The sequence below is a fragment of the Larus michahellis genome, chromosome Z (assembly GCF_964199755.1).
Source record: "Larus michahellis chromosome Z, bLarMic1.1, whole genome shotgun sequence".
In the NCBI taxonomy this organism is placed as follows: domain Eukaryota; kingdom Metazoa; phylum Chordata; class Aves; order Charadriiformes; family Laridae; genus Larus; species Larus michahellis.
The window spans coordinates 38,902,294-38,926,542 of NC_133930.1; the positions used below are offsets into that span (position 1 = coordinate 38,902,294).

Genomic DNA, 24,249 nt, shown 5'->3' on the forward strand with positions numbered 1-24,249 from the left:
TAGGAATATATATACCATTCTCCCAAGTCGGGCGGTAGGGAGTGGGATCTGAAAGACTCTGCACCTACATTCTTACTCTTTGCCAAGGAAGGTGCCACAGTCTTTACACTGAAGTTTAAATACTACCCCCACGCACACTTCATCAATACCTGCTCTTTTAAACCATCTTCCCCTTCTTTGAGTCTTTAGTAAGCCTCAACAGAATTAGGGCTCCTGAATGATTACAGACACTGTATAAATTATTAAAAGAACAAAGCTCAAGGAAGCTTGAAGACTTACTTTTGAGTACAGGTTCACACCCCATTTGTGGGCAATTTACATGAGATACAGTTCATGATTTTACAAGACAATGAGGAATTTTTCCATTCCGTATTTTCCTCCACGGATCTACTAAAAGCAATTATTTCAGCAAGTCTTCTTAAGTACAGCCATTTTTTTCAGATGAAAAAGCAGACAGTGAGATTGATACCACCACAATCATTAACATTGGTATCAGTACTACTACCTGCCCTACAACACTCTAGCCATGACAGTATTGAAAACAACAATTCTCCTCAAACATCCAGTTACAAGTTCAAAAGAAAAGGGAAAAAAAAAAAGAAAAGCATTTTATGCTGCAGTGGAGTAGCTGATTTTGCTTTAATACAAAAGGTAGAAAAATGATAATTTTGATATTTCAGTTCCAAGTCATAAAATTCATCCTGGAAAATGAAATCCCAGAGTATGCCCGTGTTCCCTTATTGGAGGTATATACAGTAGCTGCAGTAGTAATTTATCACACGAGTATCATCTGACTGGTGGGATGCACATTATCCATTTCTGAAATAAGCAGTTTTTATGCATTATCCAGCCGCGTAGATGTCGTCCTCCAAGGCAACACGTGCTGTGTGTCCTGTCCTTCTTCGCACCAGGAAGGATAAATCTGGCATATTTAACATCTGTATTTGGATGCTGACACTGACAATAACTCTGCCCAGGTCTGCTGGCGAAGATGTGGACAGAATGGCATAGTCAGTGTACTGTCTCTGTTAGGCTCTATTAGAACAGATCCACTGGAAATAAGTTTTGTAGGCAAAAGAAAAAAAACAACTTTGAAGTTCATTGCTAATGCTTTCCTTTGCTCCTTTTTTAAGCACATTGTTGTTTGTTGGCATTTCTGTAGGGTCATCAAGTAGTTATCTGTATTCCAGCTGCTCATGCAAGTTATCTTAAAAGAAGCTGGTATATCCAAATAAGAAATAAGGTCATCGGCAGGCTTAAGCATAAAGATGGATCTATTAAGAACTTAGTACTAACTTTGCACCTCAACCTCTACAAGGTCATCTTCTGTTTACAGCAATAACTAAACCCAATGAACTATCACAAAAGGAAGTATTTCCTTCTGTACATGATTTTTATTATTTACATAATACAATATAGCATAGATGCTGGGTAGCATGATTATGTGCAATACATAAATATGAAATATCTGTACATGTTTGCATATCTAATAACTCAGAGGAACAAAGCTAGAAGCAAAAACCTGATGCTTTTAATAGTGAAGTAAAAACTAAGACTGAACACTGCAATAAAAATCGGAAGTTCAGGAGTAGCGTCTTGTGTACATACATAACTATTTACAGATGAGAACAGGCATTACCACAACACTAGTCTAAACTGTACTTGTTTATATAAAAAACACAAGTTTCATACATCACAAAAAACCTTCCATTATAACACAGAAGTGATATTACCAGACAAGCATCAGTGAAGTATACTGCCTTTTCTAGAGTTGTTATTGTACAATGCTGTAGATAATGCAGCCCATGCAATACACCCAAGAACACTACAGTCCTACACCCAAGTACAATTAAAAATGATAAAGCAGCCCTCCAAGAGTGGTTCCAGCTACCACTTAAGTCTACAGCAGCCATGTTGGGTATGGTTTTCCATGCAGAATGGTGCAACTGTTACATTTAAAACTAGAAAAAATTAACTCCTAATATTCTTTCGAACTCAGAACACACAGAACATAAGTAGTATATGAATAATAAACTGCTCTAATACTTCAGCAACTTACTCATCAGACATGTGTTGCTTGATAGAGCTGCTGTGGTATGTCTGAAAACATATGTAACTTTTTTTTTGTAAACCAATCTTACAATATTGTGCTACACAACATTTTTTGCTACGCAAGGAAAAGCAGACAACTCTGTTGCAGGCCAGTACGTAAGTTCCTAGCAGGACGTTTCCTTTGGGAACCTATTTTACAGAATCACACAGAATGGTAGGGGTTGGAAGGGACCTCTGGAGACCACCTAGTCCAACCCCCCTGCCAGAGCACATCCACCTACCGCAAGCTGGACAGGAACACGTCCAGGCAGGTTTTGAATGTGTCCAGAGAAGGGGACTCCACCACCTCTCTGGGCGGCTTGTTCTAGTGCTCTGGCACCTTTAAAATAGAGAAGTTTTTCCTCATTTTCATGATTCTAAAGTTAACATCATCTTTTCCAAAACAGTTTTCTTTTCATACGTATCTGATTTTTTCCGTTTTTCTCAGTGCAATTGGTAAGTGACTTTCTTAAACATGGCACCAACACTCATCTTACTGGGATAGCGGACCCCTCTACGTAACTTACATTCTGCTGGAAAACAATGGGAGTGTGGAAACTAAAATTAGAATGATGTTTTAAATGATAGAAGTAGACTGCCAACCTTTTTGATGTATCCTTCTCCAAAACAGGCACGTAACACTAGTCAAAGATTACGTACCTCAAACGCATCTCAAAAGGCAGATCTGCTGCAAACATGCAGATAGCATACATCTGTTTGGCACATGTGAACTAGAGAGTCTGTCCTCTGTGCATGTGTATTCCTACTACGCAGGTTTCTGATCATCCAATTATATTCTGGGGAGGGCATATATATTTTCAAGGGCTGTATCTATCCAATTCTGCCTGTAACAAACACCCAAACATTCTGAAATATCGTTAAGAAGACAAGACTAAAAGTAAAACTTTGCAGAACAGAGGAAAATGGCCATGCACCTGCTCTTTTGTGTTTTCCTAGGATATATTAAAAACAAAAAGTCAGTCAGTCTGTTCACAAGCAGGTTAATCTATATTCTCTGGATTTTTTCAGCCACCACAACTGGATTCTCTTTTCTGATTTTTGCTGCAGCTTCTGCTTTATAATCATACGGGCAGTTATGCTTGTCAGAGTAACGGTGAAGTCCACAAAATAAGTTCCCACATCGGCAGTCAAATCCTGTACATAGAAAAAAGAAACAACATCACTAAGATGCCTCATATTTAATTAAGTTGTAAATTAAGGGCTTAGTCACTACAACGGTGGTACGCTGTCCTACTCTGACACACAGAGTAAGACAAATGAACAGCTGTACTAAATTGTTTGGATTCCGAAGAAGCAAGTAAGTTTAATGGTACAGATATTTCAGCAAGTTTAATTTAGCAAGGGACAACTAATCATATAGATCTGTTAAAAATGGACAAGTGTTCTCATACCTGTAAGGCCAACCTTCTTTCTGCACATGAAACATCTGTTCTTCTTTGGTTTGGGCAGCTCAGGAGCTCTCTCTTCACTCTGCGAAGTACTAGGCTGAGAAACTGACGGGCTTGGTTGAGTAACAACTGTTAAAGCAAGCAACAGAAATAAAGGTTAAATGTCCTTTTCTTGATTTCACTATCATGCCTGTATTCCTTAAGGATTAATTCCCCCTATTAACACCCTGATGTTCGCTGTCTAAAGTACTACATAGACTAGTCTACAAAAACGTAAATCAGGAATAGGGATTTTTTAGGTACTCTATTCTTCTATTCTATTTTGGCTCTACACAAGACAGTCAAGATTTTCCCCACGCTTCCATCAACTGGAAAATACAAGGTACTTATCTGTTACACCTATACAGGTGTATACAGGTATTAAGGACTTACAAAACAGTCCAGAGGTTCCATTTAATATTTTAAAAAGTCACATAATCAAGTAACATTTAATACAAAAGAATAACAATATCATCACGACTAAAGCTGATGAACAGAGGGGATACCTGTAGAGAATATAACTAATAGGAATATATTTTAGAAACAAATGAAATTCAGTAATGTGTTACTATCAGAGTACTGGGTTACTCTGCTACTACGCTTGCGAAGTCAGGTTCCTATAACAGTTCACCAAGACAGCATCTAGCAAGCCACTGATTCTGTGACGGATCCAGAACACAGCTACAAAACACACACACACACACACACACACACCAAAAGAGTCCTCCCATTTGACACATTCAGTAACTTAAAGAACAAAATGCAGATTTACATTGAATATCTGTATTTTTGTACCATATTCAGCTTTAGTGTTCAATCAGGTATAGTCAAAGTGAGTCATTTTTCAATTGCCTCTGTCATGAACACCTTCAGACAAATTTCAGTCACATTTAACTTTTCTGAAGGATAAAAATTTGTCCTTTTGTTAACTTTTGTGAATCTATTAATTTTGTTTAAAAAAGTATTTTTTTTTTTCAATCACTCAAACTGTTTTGTGGGGTTTTTTTGCTGTTGTTGTGGCTTTTTTGTTTATCTCTCTTTTTTTTTTATTTTTTTAATATCCTCTTTCTTTCTAAACTACAACAAAGGAAAGCAGAGAGGTGTGTTTGTACACAACTTTAATACCTGTTCCTGGTACAGTTTTCCTGAACACTCCCAGCTGTATGATGACATCTATTGTTGTAAAATAGAACAAATTGCAGAAGGCATTCCAGAATAAATGGAGTATATCAGCTTTAAGAACTTATTTGTAATCACCTTTATGCACACAAATAGGATTTGTTAGTTGGGATTCTTTTGGATCAGTAAGTGTTGTATCCTGTAAGAAGGGCTTTTTTTCCAGACATAAAGAAACAGTTCTGTTGATTGTTTTTCTCTTTACTCTTTATACTTGTTTTTTAAAAGTTTTGTTTGCATTACCATGTTCATAGGCATTTTAGAAACCAGCTCACTATTACCTCTAACACCTAGAAAGCCTCACAATTCACTGTGCAAGACAGCCCCTAGTCAGGACTTCATAATCTAAACAAGATTTAAAAGTGACAAGCTCTCAGAGGTAACAAGGAACCTTCAGTTCCCATCACCAAGAAATTTCATGCAGTAGAAAAATGCTTTATACTTTACTTATACATTATATATACTATACTTATACATTATAGCAACAGGCCTAACTAAGGCCACTTACTGTCTTTATTTTTTGTCACCTTACATAGATCTTTTTCTAAAAAATTTGGGAAGTTCAGTTGTCAGTGCTATTTTGCCAAGTCTGAGGGATAAGAAAACTATTACAGCAATAGCAGTACAATCATTAGTGCTATTGTTACTTTTTTGAGTAATTTCTCAACAAACCAAAAGCAGCAGCAGAAAACAATTTCTTTGTCTTGATGATTAAGAACATTTTCTAGATGAACAGATATGATCTTCTGAACTTGTTTTTAAATCCCAAGGAAAGCAGTGTTCAGTATCCGTTAATCTACTTGAGAGCCTGTGACCAAAAACCACGTTAAAAACCCAGCATTATCACAGTGCAAACCTGTTGGATACTATGCACCTTGGCTAACAGCCATCAGCTATGGCCTTAAAAAAAAAAAAAAAAGGTCAAACACCTCCCCAAAAGCATGGTCAACTTCCTTTTAGATTTGTTATATTGCTAATTTGTTTAAAAATGAAATGCTAATCCTATGCCATGGCAGATGAGAAAGAGGAACCAGAAATGCTCACACACTTTGCAATCTAGTGGATAGCTAGCCAGGGGTAAGCTTCATCTGCATCAGAACCAGCTTATAAATACGCGCCCTGGGAGAATGCTGTTTCAATCAGATACAAAAGAAAATGCAGAAGGGGCAAACCAACAGTGACCTAAATAATTAAAAGTCAGTCACAACATGCGTTAAGAGAAAATGAGAACAAGAGGAGCAACCTTTATCACCGCCTAACGTGCCAACAAGGAAGCAAAAGTTGAAATAGCAACTTCCCAGGAATCAGCAAAGCAAAGAGATAGCCTAGTAGGTCAGTCTACCACAAAATAAAGACACGAAGAACAAGTCCATCTAAGAGAAAGTGCTACCAACTACTACAGGTAAAACTCGTCGTTTGCATGAAGAAACCGTGACAACTGGCAGCTCAGGAACTGGAAAATGATGAAAGCAATCCTAAGAAACTGTAGAGGCACAGTTCCTGAAAGGGCTGCTGAACAGGATCCTCCCCCCACAACTAAAAGGTTCCAAGAAGGAAGAGCAGTACACAACATGCAGTAATGGCCACTAGAAGGTCCCAAGACAAGATGGGACATAAGCCCCTAAATCCAAATTAAAACGTTCAATTTATTACTCTCCATGAATAAAGGATTCTCCTATTCTTTTATGCCAGCAAAGTTAAGTCTGATTATGAGATTTTATCATGTTAAACCTTCATAACTGTGCTTCTGAGTAATGGCTAGGACAGAGGCAAAGCTGCCTACACCCTGCCCCTTACTTAAAGCTCAGAACAAAAATCCTTTTTCATCAACCTGTGGCTCAGTCAAAAAAAATACTGTAAATTGTAGTTGTTCTGCCACGACATCAGTATTGAATATAAATTCAGATACTATCCTGACAACTGCTTGTCACAAAAGGCTTCCTTTAGCACAGAAGCCAAATCTAACTGGGCAAGTACAATTACAGTTCTCAAGATATTAAATTCATTTTATGCCAGAAATCACTGCGTTAATCAAAGTGCTCTAAATGACTGTATGATTCCCATGGAATAAATAACTGAGGAAATGCTGAAAGTTAGAAAATAGTGGTTACTGGTACCTGTAGACCTGCTTCCTCAGTAACAAGCATTCAGATGAAGCAAACCCCTCGCCACTAAAACAGGATTTATCACTTGAATAGAGTTTCTGTTGGCATACACCCCTCTCCATCACCTTGGTCACTTCACTTCCCAACCTTTAGCTTAAGAGGTTACCTGATTACGTTTATGTCACCTGAATTTTACCAGACCACCTCCCTATTACAAGGCAAAAAACCCCACAACTTAGAAGCAACAGATTTTCAGGACCAGGCACGCCTTAATTAATTATTGTTTTGGCCTGAAATTATCTGCAGGCACTGTAAGATGCATTATCATCATGCACTGATCTGCTAGGATAATACAGACTAACATAATCCTAGTATTGGAGAGGTACCTGAAAAAAACCCAAACAAATACAGGCATTGCATTATGAATTTGGGAAAACTTCCTTCACAGGTAGTCTGAAGATAAGACGCATCTTTGCAAAAGCTCAGAACAGCCAGGCCACTGATGAGAGCAGTTAGTCACATGCCACAACATGACAGCTACTCAATCTATACATAGAAAGGTCCTATAAACTGGACACCAAAGCTCTTCTCAGCTGCCAAAGTATTATGCCACAGTGACTATGTGGGAGATTCAGAATTAAAAACCACTCTACGAACGGGATTTTCAAAACTGACTGTAGTTTCCTTACATAAACAAGTATGGCTGCTGCAAAAGAGCGTGCCTGCTTGAGCATTCAGACACCATTCAAGGAGCTGCACACACACCACCCGAGTCTTTCACTGCTAAGACCAGAGTCCCTTCACAAAGGGGTCACTCACGCATCAGATTTTATAAAAATAAGTAATTTAATTGAACAGTACAGTAGCAAGGTCAGCCCAGGCTGGGTGCCTCCAAGAAGGGAGGGACCTCGAACAAAGAAATCCCTGGGCAATTAGACCCTTGAGATGCGTACAGCCACCCCTCATGCTCTTCACGTGTCTTTTAGTCCAACAGTGATTTTTGGTCTGGGGTCTTCTAACACATTATTGGATTCTTTTTCGGTGTCCAGGCAGACAGGTCATTGACCACTCTTATTTTTTGATTTGCAGTCTCTGCTGAGGGTTGTAGCCTCCTTATCTTCTAGTTTACGCTTCTTGTGTGCCTGTGCTCACTGGCAGAACATGGGGAACTGAAAAGTCCCAGACTTGGGGAAAACACTATCAAAACATCAGTGTGTTATGGACAGTTTCTTCATACTAAAACATTAAACACAGTGCTGTACTCCATGGTGGCCTAAAGGCTTCAGCAAATCTAGCTACTCATGCTAAGCTAAGCAAACAGCATAAATCCCACCATATGATAACCCTCAGTAATTTATTCTAATTAAAACTTACTAAAGCTAATCAACTAATATCTCTCAGCAACAATTGGGTCCCCAGTCTTATTTTCCAAGGTGAATAGCTTCAGGGTTTAAAAGACACTACTGGTTCCATTTCAGAATTGTTTCAATTAGGGGTATCTACAGCAGACATGGGAAACATGAAGACAAGCTAGTTATTTTCAACACAAGACAGAGTTTTTACATCAGACAATTTTACCAACAGCCACAAAGGAACTGCCTACACGTAGCAACATAGTTAAAATACTATAGCCATGTGTGAAAACAAATCAGAATTAACGAGACACTCATTACAACAAGGTCTAAGGAATATCATGTATTTACCATCTTGAGTCTACCATATCTCATAAGCTAGCTGTCTACCCCGCATCTTCCTCACAACATTACCTGCAACACACTCTACACATCATAGATAAAACAAACATTGTTCTATCTACAATATAAGTGAGGACAAGCCATAGCAGGGTCTTAAGCTGAACACAAGACAGCTGCAAAAATTGACTTGGTAGAAAGCCAAGAGACAAGTGAACCAACCACCACTGCCTGCTATCTTCTGAAGCTAATTCAAGAACAGAAAGGGTAAGCTACAACATGGATGGAATTATACAGTAAGTTAAGAGCACTTAGGTATTTTTTTAAAATATGTAATTTACACAAGACCACAATCAGTTCAATTTCTGGTTTACTTTCTATAAAGTGCTGCTCTGCAGTTGTGGCTTCACAAAGTGATAGCTAATCAGACTACTCCTTAAAATAGAGCTACTACAGGGTAAAAAAAAAAAACAAAAAACAAACAGACAACAAATTAACAAAAAATGCCCCACAAACAACAAAAAATCCCACCAACCCAAGCCTCTGATATACCTGCTGATAGTAATTACATCTGGAAATACTGACAAACCTGACTGGAGTCTCATCATTCAGCAAGGTAATTACCCACAGAAGTGCAATAAAATACTAAAAATATGCTGTAACTTGAAACAATATGATTGTATAAACATACTTGTTTTCAAAACAGTTTATTTTTAGCAGTTACTATGTAACTCAATTCTCTCTTGTACAGATCTTTTATTTCCATTTGAATACTTGCTGCAAACACCCCCAGATTTCTTAAGGAAGGGCTCCACTCACCAACTTGGTAGACAGATTGCTCTGATAGTGTAAGGAAAGGAAAGGAGTTCACAAGGTTTTGCATGTAATTCCTGCAACTCAGCGCAGCAAAAAAAGCTAGAATGCATTGGGTATAGTCTGACTTTGGTGAAGACTGTATTAGAATTCAATCCTTAAAGAGAAGCATAAAAGCTTATCAAAATCCTATAAAAAGTATTTTGCAAGTAGTGCCCACTTTTAAATTTGAATTTGGACATATAAGCCTTCAGATCTCTCTGACTTATGAGCAGTTCAGATACACAACTGCACCGAACACATGCCACTGCTCAATTATAGAACTGCAACAAGCAAGTATGTGGAACTAAGAAGTTACAAGAAAACACAGCACATTAGACATCTAAATTACAACCAATTAGGATTGGTTGCGTCCATCATGCCTTTCTTCCTTCAAATGTTAAGACACAATTAATTGTCTTAGCACAGGATTTGTTCTGAATGAGAATCCAGGTTGCAACCTCAACCTGTGCAAAGGAAAAAAAAAAACCACAACACACCCAAAATCCCAAGAAAAATAAGCCTGTTAAGTTTCATTGTTCTCAACTTCACCACCTTCTCAAATCAGTTCCTTCAATTACAACAGCAAACAAGTATAATTTTATGCTACAGACTGCTAAGAAAAAAATAAAAATCAGTTGACCAGATGCAAGTCTATTTTTAACTGTCTGGCCTGTAAGGGAAATACCCAAAACTTCATTTGCTAATGAAAATCTGGCAGAAGAGAATGTGACTTCATACTGTTGGAGACATTAAGAGGAGAGCAAGCTACTTTGCTTGAAGGCTATATTTTTTGTTCATCATCTGTTCATAACCATTCAGCAGCTAGGGTCAGACTGCGCTTACGACTAGACTGTGTTTTCATTAACAACACCATGACTGTGGCATTAGTTTAGAGAATTACACCTCATAGAAAGTATTAGCCTTGTTGTTATGAGGTGATATGAATTATTCACCGTGGTTTCAGTTCCTCCTTGAGAGGTCAGACCAGCACATATTGGAGGCTGCTGGAAAAAGGAAGAGAAGAAAAATGCAGGTAGTCCAGACACGACAGGTATTTTTATAAAAATAAGTCTAGGCCAGCTTCTCTTGCCTGCAAGACAGAGATCAATGTAGCACTGAATAAAGCTAACACTCTGTATTTTAGATGTCCCGCAAACCCTAAGAATAATATATAAGGACACTATGCTACGCTGCCTACAATTGGTGACAAACTGTAACACTTAAAAGGGAACCTAGGCATTACAGCAGCTGAGGCTGTCTCACGAATTTACAGGTAAGCACTTAGGAAGGCAGTTTTGTTCCACAAGTTTTTTTCCAGACACATTTAAGCTCTGTGGCAGTTTTTCCAGTGATCTCTACAGAAGACTGTGACAGCTTTTACTAGTTTCAACCTGCGAGATTACTTACAATAATACACAAGTATCTTGAGCTGCCTTTGGGTTCTTTCCCCTATTCTAATCAATAAAGTGCAGTGTGACACTACCTATCATATAGCTGACCCACATTACCTGTTTTTCAGGTACTATGTCAGCAGTAACTGAAGATCATCCTTTACACCTAGGAAAATTACAAAATTCTTACTGGCAGTTCTAACAAGAGTAACGTCCCTATTACTTCACCACTGCTACCATTTTATGTATTCCTCTTTCCTGCTTGCCACATTTCAGGTAGGTATTCATAACAACACAAGATGGGCTTGTAAATATTGTAGCAAAGTCTAAATTATTTCTCAGTTACATACAGAAAGCTGCTTCAGATGACATCAGTTACAAGAAGTTAATAGTTGCAAAAATCTCCTCTCAATCCATACATTAACAAAAACCCCAATATACTGTGTAACTGTACTTTAGTTCGTGTCACATAATTTTGACTTTCATGACATATTATGGCAAAATCCTCTGCAGAAATACCAGCTGATTAAATACCAGGTGTTAGAGCAGTCTTTGCTGGCAAATATATACCTAGATAAAAATCACTTTTACACAGTACTGAGTAGCATCTTCTGCAATTTTCATCTCACTGACTTCAAAAATGAAAAAAGTTAATTTTATCTTCAGCTTGAGTGAACAGGCTTCCTACTAAACATCAGCTTTTAGTGTTTTAAGACTGTTTCAGACCTGTTAAGTTTCTTTTAAAAAGTGTGAATATGTGTAAGCATGGAACAAGTGTGTTAAGATATCCATTCATCCAAATTGATACGAATTTAATCACTCACTATTTGTAGGTAAGAAAGATGCCCCTCCCTGCCTCCCTTCAAAAAATAGTTTACTACTACAGCTATGACCTTCCAGTACAAAAATAAAACTTTTAAATTGACAATTCACACACAGCAATTAAGGCTGCAAGTATCCTACATCCACAGAACAACGCTTTGGTTGTATCTATTGATTATTCAATTAGTTCAAGAAGCTAAACAGCTTTTGTTAGTATTTTTAAACAACATATTCCCTTCCCCTCCCTTCACTCCTCTGTAGAATGGAATTTATTAAGAACTCCATTCTCCAAATGCAACAAGCCATTTTGACTGCCATGAGTCAGCAGGAATTGTACTGCTAGATAATACACAAAAACCTCAACAGTTTGACTGCAAAACTGAACGCTTTGCCCACGTGCAATTTTAGAGTGCCTTACTTTTAAAAACGAAGGTTTGGGAGGCAAAATCACCCTCACCAGCATCAATTTTTTTACTAACATTGAACATGCATCTTAGTACTGTATTGTGGCACTAGTCTTTTTTCTTGATGCTGACAAGAGATTACTCAAAAAGCACCCTTAACAATCACCTTTACAGTTCCTCAAAAACATCACCACAACAGGAGATGCCTACTTAGAAAGTAAACAAACTGTCAGCTTCTGTTAAGTCACCAGTTATACCCAGTGCTACTCTGCCAACATACCTGGCTCAGTCTCTGTTTTCGGTGTTACTTTTTCCTCTCTTGAAATGCTCATTTCTGTCATTTGCTGCGTTACAGGCAAAGCGGCAACAGGCACATTTCTGTTTAAGTATAGTGAAATGCATAAATTACATTAGTTTTGCATTCATAATAAAAGCTTAAACTGTCCAGACCTGTTAATAAACTGTCTATTCAATTACTGCCTACTACATTCCTGACCTCTGCTTTTACTATCTTCAAAACACGTTTTTTTTACTCAATTTTAGCTTCCCTAGGAGAAAACAGGCAAAACCTGTAGCAAATATTTCTCCAGATAAATCAAACCCATCCTTTTAAATGTAAGAGTCCAACAGTAAATATTTTAATCACTTCTCATTTACACAGATTCATAAAGGACTGACAGGTAGACCGTTCTTTTTTCCTATGGAGAAGCTCACTGCAATAAGGCAGGATTGCTGCAGGCCTTCAACTTGCTGCACACTCGCAGCTCATTCAGACCCGAAAGTAATACCTTCATCTTACCTTGATTTTTCAGATGTGCTGCCAGCAGCACCTTCACAGTTGTTTAAGCTAGTGTCTGCTCTCTGTACAGATGCAGAGTCTGAGGTAGGACTGTTTGAACCACTGGCTGTTCCTATATAACAAGAATTTGACAAGTTAGTTATGGACACATTGTAGAATATATGCTAGGCAAATAGTCTTGTACACAGCTGTGAACTGTCTGCATACAATATTCACTGCTACTGCTTATTACTCCTATTTAAAGGCAGGCTATACTGTTAATAACCAAAGTACACAGATTATGTAAGAATATGCTAACAGAGGAGGCTAAGTGGGAAAGCAAGTTATGGCTGAATGCCAAGCAGATCAGAACACATTGCACAGAAATGTATTTTTATCTTTACTGTGATTTAAAGTAGCATCCTCTTTGATATTCATTGTTTTAGTACACAGCTTTCGGAAGTTCACCTGAAAAATCTTCTGTATATTTTATTGTAAAAGAAGTAAAAACCCCAAAACAATCACACACCCTTACCCATTGGGCTGATTCTACCACTATTCTGTTGCCGCTGAAGATGCTCTTTGTAGCAAACAGAACACATCCCATTTGTCCTAGGATTTCCATAAAATCCACATCCTGTACTACACAGCATGGGCCCTGGGGTCTGGTTTGTCTCCTGAGTCATCTCGATGCTGCAAATAAAACCAAGAACTGCATTAGGAACTGGCATGTCACCAAAATCAATTACAGGGTTATAAAATTAAAGCATATCTGCTCACCCTACCCCCCCCAAAAGTGATATCAGCATGCTTAAAGAGGGTTATATGGATGTTAATATGCCATTCAATACTGCAATTGTACTGCTAAGTAACATCATTATGAACCTTTAGGAGAAGAAAAAGTGTCATCATACTACTACTGAAAAATAACGTACTTGTTGGGAACCGAGCTACATATGAAGGTTATGACTAAATTCAAACTGGCAGTCAAAAAAAAGCACTTTATTACATTACTAACCTCTATGCACTAACAGGGATATGCAGAATAAGCAAGATCAAGTTCACATCTACCAAACAGTTCTGGCAAACAACATAGCTTGTTTTCTCCCCAACTCCAGCCCCGCTTTTCCAGTAATGTTATTTTACATCATTTCAATGATAATTCCACTATTAGCAGTTCCTACTCTCACAATGCATTTGTCAAACAGAACAATAAAAATCGTTCAAGTGTTGGCCACAGCCATTTGAAGTCTGTATTCCTATCTTTAGAAGGAGTTTCTAAAACAAGGCTGTGAACACTGCTTAGATTGTGTATGAAACCGGATACCGAGCACTCAAACTGGCAACAACGTGGTATAAACTGGCCCTTCAACTGAGAACCAAAAGACCATTTCTGAAATAAGTCTAGCCCAGGTCTTATTCCTCCAAGAGAAATAAAACCAACAACTTTAAACTCTTGAATAAGTTCTATTACACAGCCTACGCATTAAAATAATAAAAAAAGCGCCAGTTAAATCCTTTGTCTTAATAAAGTTAAGTTAATAAAGACCTCCAAGCCTCCCAAAGGCAGACAATGGTAACTCTGCCATGAACTGCAGAAGTTAGGAATAAAAATACTTCACCTTCACTGCTGGTTAACCTCTGCAGATCAAGGTTAGTAGAAAAACTGAACAGAAACCAAATCCTTGATTCCCAAGGGCAATAAAACTGGAACACAGTAATCAAGCAATCTGCCACAAATTGAGGACATGTAAGAATATTGCACTTGTCCTCCCAAAATTTAAGTTTAGTAGAAGCACTGTACATGGCACCTGGAGACATTTTAGTGTAATTTCTAGATTACTGTCTTCCTATTCAGGAACAGTCACAGTAAGAGATATTTGACTGCTGATGCTTGTGAGCAGTCAAAAACACCGAGTGAATTCATTACAGTGTGTAGAGAAATACTTCCTTTAATTAAGAAATCCCACACTGCAAGTAGTAAACTTATGTTCCACTGGTACGACAACTGCAACTGACAGCTGCCTTTGTCTAGTTCAACTAAGTTGCTGGGATCAAAGCAAACCAAGAGCAGGAGAAAGTAAACAAGCAAAATTCATCTGCTTGCCAGCTGGTGGTCATGGGACCTCATTTTCCAGGTATAAAGAGTTGTATTATCTATGCCTTATTTAGACCTTCCAGGTACAAACAACTTCCTCTCAGGACTACAGAACAGCTTCACGCTTACTCTGATACAGTTTTACAGCCACACACACCAGGGAGTTAAAAGAAACCGAAACCATGACAACACCTAGAGAAATCTAAAAAAAAAAAAATAAATTAAAAAAATCACGTTGTCTATGTTGTAGGCTTATGCCTACACGGTACAAATAAAGGCTGTACTTCTGCCCTTCTATCACGCAGGTGAGCTCAAAGTGCTGTTAAACACGCTGCCACCACACCACCAACCTCAAGACTCGCTCGGCTGCCAGGCTAGCGAGCGGCGATCGCCCTTCACCGCGCACGAAGCCTAGCTGCAGGTGCTCACGCTTGTGACATTCACCTGCGACAAACGAGAGCCTCGGCTGCTCCTTTGCCACCGCGTTCCTCCGCCACCTCAAAGGTCGCTCCGGGGCCCTTCAGAAGCCGTGCTTTCCCCGGGCGGACCCTGCCAGGCCGCTCACCCGGCCTGACCCCGCTCCTGCCGCTTTCCCCCCGCCCCGCCTCCCGGCAGTTAAACCCTCCCTTCCCGGTTCGCTCCCGCTCTCCGGCGGCGCAGCCCCCCCGCGGCCCGGCCCAGCGCCGGGTCACGTGGGGCAGGGCCTGCGCTTCCGCCTGTCAGCCGGCTCCGCCGCCGCCATCGGGCCCCGCTTCCCCACGGCCGGCGGGTCGTCGGCCCCCCGCGCCACCCCCGCCGGCAGCCGGGCCGCCAAACGCCATGACCTCCGGGGCTCCTTCCCGAGGGGGGTGGGTGGGGGGTGTTGGGGTGGGGTGTGGGTTGGGAGCGGGGAGCGCGGGTGCTGAAATCCCGCACGCAAGAAAATGCAGCATCACCAAGCAGCCCCTCCGCTCCCAACAGACATTTTCGCGGGCGGCGGGGCGCGATTCCCCGACCCACAGGTGCGCCCCACAACCTTGGTGAGGGTGGTGAAACCCGACTGTTCCCCTTGGGCGGCGGAAGAGGGGGGAAAAAAAGAGGTAATACAAAAAGGTCTCGTTCCACCACCTCCAGGAGCGGCTCCTGACCTCTGGGATGCTCCTGGGACCTCCCGACACCGACGCGAGCCCTTCGGGCCAGCAGCGATTCGCGCCGCCCGTCCCCGGCGAAACGCAGAGGGGAACGCTAACGCCGCCAGCCACCCCGGCCCCCCGCACCCCGGGGCGATGGCCGGGCCACCCGGCTCCCTCCCGCCGGCCGATCCCTCCTTCTGGCCTAACGGCGGAAATACCGATCCCCACCGGGCACCGACACCAACCCTAAAACCGGGCAACGGCGCCGGCCGTGGGCCTGATGACCTCAACACCTATTGATCTCAACATCCTCCTCTCCAAGTGTGAGTGTGTGTGGGGACCACAATTAAGCAAGAGAAACAGGGAAACAAACCGAACGGTGGGTGGTTCACCAAGCATGCTCGCCCCTGCGCGGCCGCGTTCGGGGGAAGCGGGGCGGAGGGCTCGGTACGGAAGAAGGAGGACCGACACCGGTCCCTACCCGCGGAGGGTGAAGCCTGGCTGGGCGAGTCAGACAAAAGGGGAGCCGCTGCCAAGCGCCCGCAGCGCGGTACGGCTTAATTACACCCCCCCCTCCCCGCTCTCCTCACCGCCTCCTCCGCCGAGGACACCGGAACACAAAAGGCCCGGAGGCTGCCGTGGCTCAGGAGCAGCGACGGCGAGCGGGGATGCCCAGACAGGGCCGCTCCTCCCAAACCCCTGAGTCACGCCCGGCCCGGCCGCCACCAGGCCCCGCGCCGCTGCCGGCCCCCACGGCCCCGCCGCCGGCCAGGAAAACCTCATTGTCTCGCCGCCGGCGCTGCCCCGCACCGGCCCGGCCGGCGGCCTCCCACTGCGCCGGGGGCTGGGCGGGAGGAGGCCGCCGGGAGAGGCGACGGGGTCGTCCGCGGGGAGGCCCAGGCACTCCCCGCCGCCGTGAGGGCCCCCCGGAACCGAACCCCATCCCAGCCCGCCGCCGCCCCCCACCTACCTGTTCCCAGCGGGGGCCAGAAACCCCGCGTCGGGTGTCGGAGAAGGCGCCGCGGGCGGCTCCGGGTGGCTGGCGGGAGAGGAGTGGACAGGGGGACGCGGGGCTGGCGGCACCACCGCCGCCGCCGCTTCCCTCCTTTGTTCCCGCAGCAGCAGCGGCGGCCGTGTCGGCGGCGGCGCGGGGCGAGAGGCGCCGTGCGCGGGGGGCGGGCGGCGGGAAGGCGCAGGAGGGAGGGATGCGGGGAGGAGGAGGGGGAGGAGGAGGAAGGGGCCGTGCCCACCCGCCGCCGGCCCCGCCCCCGCCTCCTCCCCGCCGCCGCTGGCCGCCGGGACATGCGCGCTGCCGCCCGGGGGCGCGCGAGGCGAGGCGGGGGCGCGCTCGCCGCCGGCACGCCGTGCCACTGCCTCCCGCGGGAGGCGTGGTGTGCAGGGGGATGGCGACGTTCCGGGTGACGTCACGTAACTACGTCACAGAACTACGTCCGCCCCGCCCAGGTGTGCTGCAGTGAGGCGGCCGGGGGTTTCCCGCGGGTTTCCCGCGGGTGGGCGGAGCGGGCAGCCACCGCTGGGTTTCCAAAGCGGCCCCGGGAGCGTTTCGGGGGGATTGGGGCGCTCGCGGGCGCTGAACAGGCTCTTCCTGAGCGCCCCGGCCGGGCCCCTGCGCTCCCGCCCGCCCGCGGTGCTCGGCGCGTTCAGCCGTGCCCAGCGCACGGCACAGAAGCAGCGGGCAACGGCGCAGGGGCAGCCGCAGCCCACGCGTGGAGCCGTGGTTGGCAGAGCAGCCTGGGAGGCTGGGGGTGCCGGCCGCCAGGCTGGGTGGGGGTTTCCTTCTGCTAGATGGCAGCGCAGGGGGATCGGTCCTGCTGCTTGCGAGCTGTGCTGGTTGAAAATTAGGGATTTTTTTGTTTTTGTTTTGTTTGTGTTTGTAAGATGTACTCTGCAAAATAATCACAGTGGTATGCAAAGGGGTCAGCTTGAAACACATACGTTTCATAGAATTGTGAAATGGTTAGAGTTGGAAGGGACCTTAAAGATCACCCAGTTCCAACCCCCTGCCATGGGCAGGGACACCTCCCACTAGACCAGGCTGCTCAAAGCCCCATCCATCCTGGCCTTCAACACTTCCACGGATGGGGCATCCACAACTTCCCTGGGCAACCTGTTCCAGTGCCTCACCACCCTCAGAGTGAAAACTTTCTTCCTGATACCTAGTCTAAATCTACCTTCTTCCAGTATAAAACCGTTACCCCTCATTCTATCACTACTTGTAAAAGGTCACTCCCCGGCTTTCTTGTAGGCCCCCTTTAGATACTGGAGGGCCACTATAAGGTCTCCCCAGAGCCTTCTCTTCAGGCTGAACAGCCCCAACTCCCTCAGCCTATCTTCATAGGAGAGGTGCTCCAGCCTTTGGATCATCTTCGTGGCCCTCTGCTGGGCCCGCTCCAACAGATCCATGTCCTTCTTACACTTGGGGGCCCCAGAGGTGGATGCAGTACTGCAGGTGGGATCTCACCAGAGCAGAGTAGAGGGCTTTCAGGGCACTGTGATGGGCTGTGGCCCATACCCAGCAGACCCGTTCCGCCTCATGCCCTGGCCTGTCAGGGGCTTTGCTGCACTTCTCGTTGGCTCAGGTATTTTCTAACTGAAAACTCATTTTTTTGAGGGCTTGCTACCATCTATTGGCTGTCCCCATGTAGAAGCACAGGGAGGACTTGAAGACCAGACCTTGATTTGCATTCAGTTTTGCAAGTTTGTGGGTCATTGAACCTCAAGATTAAATATTTCTGTACTTCTGCATGCACAAACTGTGTTCGAAGATGGGATAGGTACAATAAATAGATTTCATGTCTACTGGATGTTGATGGAGCTATTATATTCAGAGGATGTGTCACTGACCTAGGTGGATAAGAGAGAAGGAAAGGTTGCATCACTGTGGAGAGAGGGAATGAGCAGGTCATGCAAGCCTGGATAGCATGGGAAGAGAAAGAAATCAAAGGGAAGTGAATAAAGCTTGTTATTTCAGACCTCCTGCTCACTCCAAGAGCAACACAAGGTACCTGATGCCTTCGAAACACTGCTAGCAGGCATAGAAAGACAATTAGTTGCTTTGTCATAGTAAACTAAGGACTTTTTTTTTTTTAGGCAGTGTTCCTGGGAAGTGGAAAATACATGGATTCATACGAGCATGGTATGTTTTTCTTAAGCATAGAACATCTTCAGCCGTAAAATTCAAAGTTGCTTTAGATAGGTGGAGTGATTAAACTTTTCTTAAATGCAGTTTCTTCCATGTTCTAGTGATATTCTAAGGAAAGAGTATATAGAGGCATATATTTATGGGCCTCTAAACCACTTAATCTGAATAAAAATGCTAGAATTGTAGCATATGGATCTATGGGAAATACACCACAGAAATCATTGGAAAGTCTTTTTTTCCCTGAAGTGTCTTCCAAAGCTCTTTTTCCTTCTTTGTCAGAGAGATGTCTCTTGAGACCCAAAAGCTTCAGGTGAATGGAATTGCACAGTGCTGCAAGTATAACACCCTCTGCAGATGCAAAGGGCACTCTGCTTGCTGCAGAAGGCTGCCGTTGTGCTGTGGAACTGGTGTTTGGAATAACGCCCTTGTCACCTGCAACATTTGGGCTGGTAGTTTCTAGTTGCTCATACAAAATAGTTGCAACTATTACAAGAAACCATTTAAGCACAGCTTTCTGATTTATCACGCAGAAGGGAAATCTTCTGAGAACACTACTCTCTAGATGCTCTCTGAGAGTTGAATAACTTTATCACTTTGAGGGGAAAACTGGAAAAAGAAGATGAAATGTGTCTTATTTTCCCCTTGTAGAGATTTTATGACCAGGACCAAAACGGAGGATGACAGTAAATCTCATTGTAAAAATAAAAGTTGGTCTACTAGTAGCCCTGGAGAGTAATTTTGACCTCGCTTACAATGGCAGGGCAGAGGATGATGACAGAACAGTTTCAACTGAAAGCCATTAGCCTTTCTGGTTTTTTCCAAGGTAAATCTCAAAGAGCAGAGTAATTTTTCAAGAGGTATGTCAACAGACAAAGTTTGTCTCAAAGATAAGGAGCTCCAGAGGAATGGGAAATGGGCAGAATTCCCTACTAAGATTCTTTGCCTACACATTCTTTTCATGGTTATTATTTTTTGTATATAAGCTGTTTTAGAAAGGCAGTATTTTCCCTGCAAGTCTCAGGCCAGGAGAGTGCAATAGTATGTAAGTGTATCACATTTTTTATGGGGTTCTGCAGAGCTAGGAAGCCCTCCAGTTTCCCAAGCCACAGAAAAATCGCCTTTGTGAGCCTAAGCCTATGCATATTCACCAGAGATTTACAACTTCAACTCAAAGACTTCCAGGACCGTCTGTTTGCCTTGGAATCATTGGGATACACTCCCACTACATAGTATCTTAGAGAAAATAAGTGGCCCTTAAAATATAATTTTCCTTTTTTTTTTTTTTCCTTTCTATTTGACCTAAATGTACCTACAAGATCCAGATGTCTTGTGAGATTAAAAGAAAAAATGCAGCATCATTAATCATAGAATCACAGAATGGTTCGGGTTGGAAGGGACCTTAAAGATCACCCAGTTCCAACCCCCTGCTGTGGGCAGGGACACCTCCCACTAGACCAGGCTGCTCAAAGCCCCATCCGGCCTGGCCTTGAACACTTGAGGGATGGGGCATCCACAACTTCCCTGGGCAACCTGTTCCAGTGCCTCACCACCCTCACAGAAAAGAATTTCTTCCTAATATCCAATCTAAATCTACCCTCTTTCAGTTTGAAACCATTACCCCCTGTCCTATCATTACACTCCCTGAAAAAGAGTCTCTTTCCACCTTTCCTGTAGGCCCCCTTCAGGTACTGGAAGGCTGCTATAAGGTCTCCCCGGAACCTTCTCTTCTCCAGGCTGAACAACCCCAACTCTCTCAGCTTGTCCTCATAGCACAGGTGCTCCAGCCCTCGGATCATCTTTGTGGTCCTCCGCTGAACCCATTCCAACCGGTTCCTGTCCTTGTGCTGAGGACTCCAGAGTTGAACGCAGTACTCCATGCGGGGTCTCAGCAGAGCAGAGTAGAGGGCCAGAATCACCTCCCTCGCCCTGCTGCCACGCTTCTTTTGATGCGGCCCAGGATGCGGTTAGCTTTCTGGGCTGCAAACGCGCATTGCCTGCTCATGTTGAGCTTCTCATCCACCAGCACGCTCAAGTCCTTCTCCTCAGGGCTGCTCTCAAGCCATTCTCCGCCCAACCTGTATATTTGTGCCTGGGATTGCCATGACCCAGGTGCAGGACCTTGCACTTAGCCTGGTTGAACTTCATGAGGTTTGCATAGGCCCACCTCTCAAGCCTGTCAGGGTCACTCTGGAGGGTATCCCTTCCCTCCTGTGTGTCGACTGCTCCACACAGCTTGGTGTTGTTGGCAAACTTGCTGAGGGTTCACTCAACCTTGCTGTCCATGTCTGCTGACAAAGATGTTAAACAGCACTGGTCCCAGTACTGACCCCTGAGGAAAGCCCCTCATCACTGGTTTCCATGTGGACATTGAGCCGTTGACCACAACCCTTTGAGTGTGGCCCTTTAGCCAGTTCCTCGTCCATCAAGTGGTCCATCCATCAAATCGATGGTTTTCCAATTTAGAGACCAGGATATCGGGCAGGGCAGTGTCAAACGCTTTACATAAGTCCAGGTAGATGACGTCGGTTGCTCTCCCCTTATCTACCAATGCTGTGGCAACATCATTGGAGGCCACCAAATTTGTCAGGCACGATTTTCCTTTGGTGAAGCCATGTTGTCTGTCACCAATCACCTCCTTATTTTCCATGTGCCTTAGCAGAGATTCCAGGAGGATCTGCTTCATGATCTTGCCAGGCACAGAGGTGAGACTGACCGGTCTGTAGATCCCTGGGTCATCCTTTTTTCCCTTTTTGAAAATGGGAGTTATGTTTCCCCATTTCCAACCAGCGGGAACTTCACCATACTGCCATGACTTTTCAAATATAATGGGGAGTGGCTTAGTGACTTCATCCACCAGCTCCCTCATGACCTGTGGATGGATTTCATCTGGTTCCATGGACTTATGCACTTTCAGGTTCCTAAGATGGTCTCGAACCTGATCTTCTCCTACAGTCGGCTGTAGGAGTACATTGCCCCAAAACAGAAGAGCACTTTTAATTTAAATTGCTGATTATGAATTTCATTGCCAGTTGGCTTATCATACTCTCCTTCTCCTTCAGAACAAACCCTCACATAATAAAAAAAAAAAGAACGAATAAAGAAGTAGCCACACATTTTTCTTAATTCAGTGCTAAAGAGCTAATTCTACCTCCTGTTTTGGAGATTACCTTATCCTTTAAGAGCTTGGTACCTTGAGGAATACCGTGAGGTTCATGCAAGCTGCTTTGGAGACCTTTTCTAACTTGGGATGGTTGGAGTATCGGGGACCTATAAGGGGAGACCACTCCCAGGGTAGCCTGAACATTTTAGCTGGAGAGCCAAAGGATACTTGCAACCTTAGGAATCACAGCCTCAGAAGAAGGAGATGATTTTGCACCTCACATTGGTCCGCTCAGTGGCATCACAGGTAAGCTGCACTTCTGAGGAAGCAGGCAGTAGAGAACAAGTCTTTGCAGGTGAACATTCTCATTGTAAGTCAATAGGTAGAGCAGAAACATACACCTTCCGCTGTCTTACAGTTATTGTTCCTGGTTGTATTTTGTGATTGTTCAAGGGTGTAGGCACCTGGACCCTGATAGGAGAGGGAGGCGGGAAATATCAAGCTTGTGAATCCAAGGGTCACAGGGTATGGAACAGGGTTCTGGGCTGTCCTCTGAAAGAGCAGTCTTACCTCTGATGAAGGTCAGCTGCCCTCTGGAGAGATTTGAGGTGAAATGTAGCATCCCTGAAATGTTTTGGTGGTGATGTGTTGTTTTTAGAGATAGATGGTGATCAGTCTGACACAGAGGGGCGAGTGCCCATCTTTTCCACAGATACTTTTTCTCTAAAATGTGTTGGTCTACCCCATGGTTCTTAGCTTTTACCTAAGAAGGGCAGTAAAAGGCTGCCAGTACTTTCTCACCCCTGCTTTATTCTGTAATGCTGACATTCGAGTAATGACACACACTCTGGTGGTCTCATCTTCATTGTAGGCAGTAGAAGAGATTGTAGAGAGTGACTGGAGTACAATCTCTTTGGTCAGTGGCTTTCTTTTTCTATATTTGTATACTACTTAATGTATTATGATCCTAGATACAGCTCCTGTTCCTAGGTACAACTAGATAATAACAGTAATTATTATTATTATTGCAGTGGAGGGTTTGAAAGACAAGGAATCATTATTTGCGTGATTACAGAATAGGAAGGTCTGCTGGCAAATCTTTATATAACATGTTTTCAAGGATACATTTGTGAATACCAATTTTAATGAACTTTCCTCTTTCTATTTGAGAAAAGTTCTGCTTTAATTGCACTCATACAGCTTTACTGAAATGAAATTTATGCACAGACTTCTTGAATTTAATGCACTGAGTACCTCAACCTTTTCTCTGTGTGCTGTGACTACGTCATCCACTCCATTCAGCAGCAATTATGTATTTTCTCTGCTCAGTCTTTCACTACTGATGTGATAGTGGAAGGTCGTCTTCTTGTTTTTGATGTTCCTGGCAAGTCTCAACTCCAGCTGAGCTTTGGCTTCCCTGATACAGTCCCTACATGGCCGGGCAGTGTTTCTTGATTCTCCCTTTTCAGGCTGCCTCTGCTTCCATTCTCTGAATACTGCCTTTATTGTGTTGGAGCTCTATCACGGGTTTCCTGTTTTGCCAGGCTGGCTTCCTGATATGTCTACTTTGTTTCCTGAGTGAAGAGGGGAACCATTCTTGTTCTTGAGGATGCTCTTCTCAAAGTCTGACCAACTTTACTGGGATCCTTTTTCCTTCAGAGCTGACTCCCATGGTTTCCCACCTACCAGTTCCCTGAATGACCCAAATGTGCTCTCCTAAAGCCCAGGGTCTGTGCTCTGCTACTTGCCTTCCCCACTTGACTCTACTATTTCATGGTCACTGCAGCATCACCCACTGTCCCTTGGCCCTGCTTGACACATCCAGTGTGTGTGTAACAAGAAGTTATCCTTCACGCCCTCCAGCAATCTCTTGGATGGCTGGTGTCCTGACACATTACCTTTCCAGATGAGGGTGGGCGTCTGTGACGTAGAGACTTCCTCAGGTTGTTCAGAGAAATCTTCATCTGCTCTTACCCTGGTCAGTGGTCTGTAACACATCCCACCAGAGTGTCATG

At 43.7% G+C, this 24,249-nt stretch overlaps 1 protein-coding gene across 2 annotated transcripts; it reads right to left on the minus strand.

The window, feature by feature from the left end:
• Positions 1–620: 620 nt before the first annotated feature.
• On the minus strand, positions 621–17,211 carry ZFAND5 (zinc finger AN1-type containing 5). 2 transcript variants are annotated; one of them, XM_074569914.1, is made up of 6 exons: positions 16,942–17,211; positions 13,297–13,454; positions 12,783–12,894; positions 12,264–12,361; positions 3,504–3,629; positions 621–3,246 (listed from the first exon to the last, which is right to left on the minus strand). In XM_074569914.1, the coding sequence occupies exons 2-6, from the start codon at positions 13,445–13,447 to the stop codon at positions 3,098–3,100; spliced, it is 636 nt and encodes a 211-aa protein (XP_074426015.1). In that variant the 5' UTR covers positions 13,448–13,454; positions 16,942–17,211; the 3' UTR covers positions 621–3,097. The 2 variants fall into 2 exon arrangements, with proteins under 2 accessions (XP_074426015.1, XP_074426016.1); XM_074569915.1 differs by lacking the exon at positions 16,942–17,211 and adding an exon at positions 15,304–15,450.
• Positions 17,212–24,249: the final 7,038 nt, after the last annotated feature.

Coding starts and splice junctions, on each gene's coding strand:
- ZFAND5 (XM_074569914.1), bottom strand. CDS start 13,447: ATGACTCAGGAGACAAACCAGACCCCAGGGCCCATGCTGTGTAGTACA. Junction 12,362..12,782: donor AGCACATCTGAAAAATCAAG/GTAAGATGAAGG, acceptor ATACTTAAACAG/AAATGTGCCTGTTGCCGCTT. Junction 3,247..3,503: donor AAAGAAGGTTGGCCTTACAG/GTATGAGAACAC, acceptor TTCTATGTACAG/GATTTGACTGCCGATGTGGG.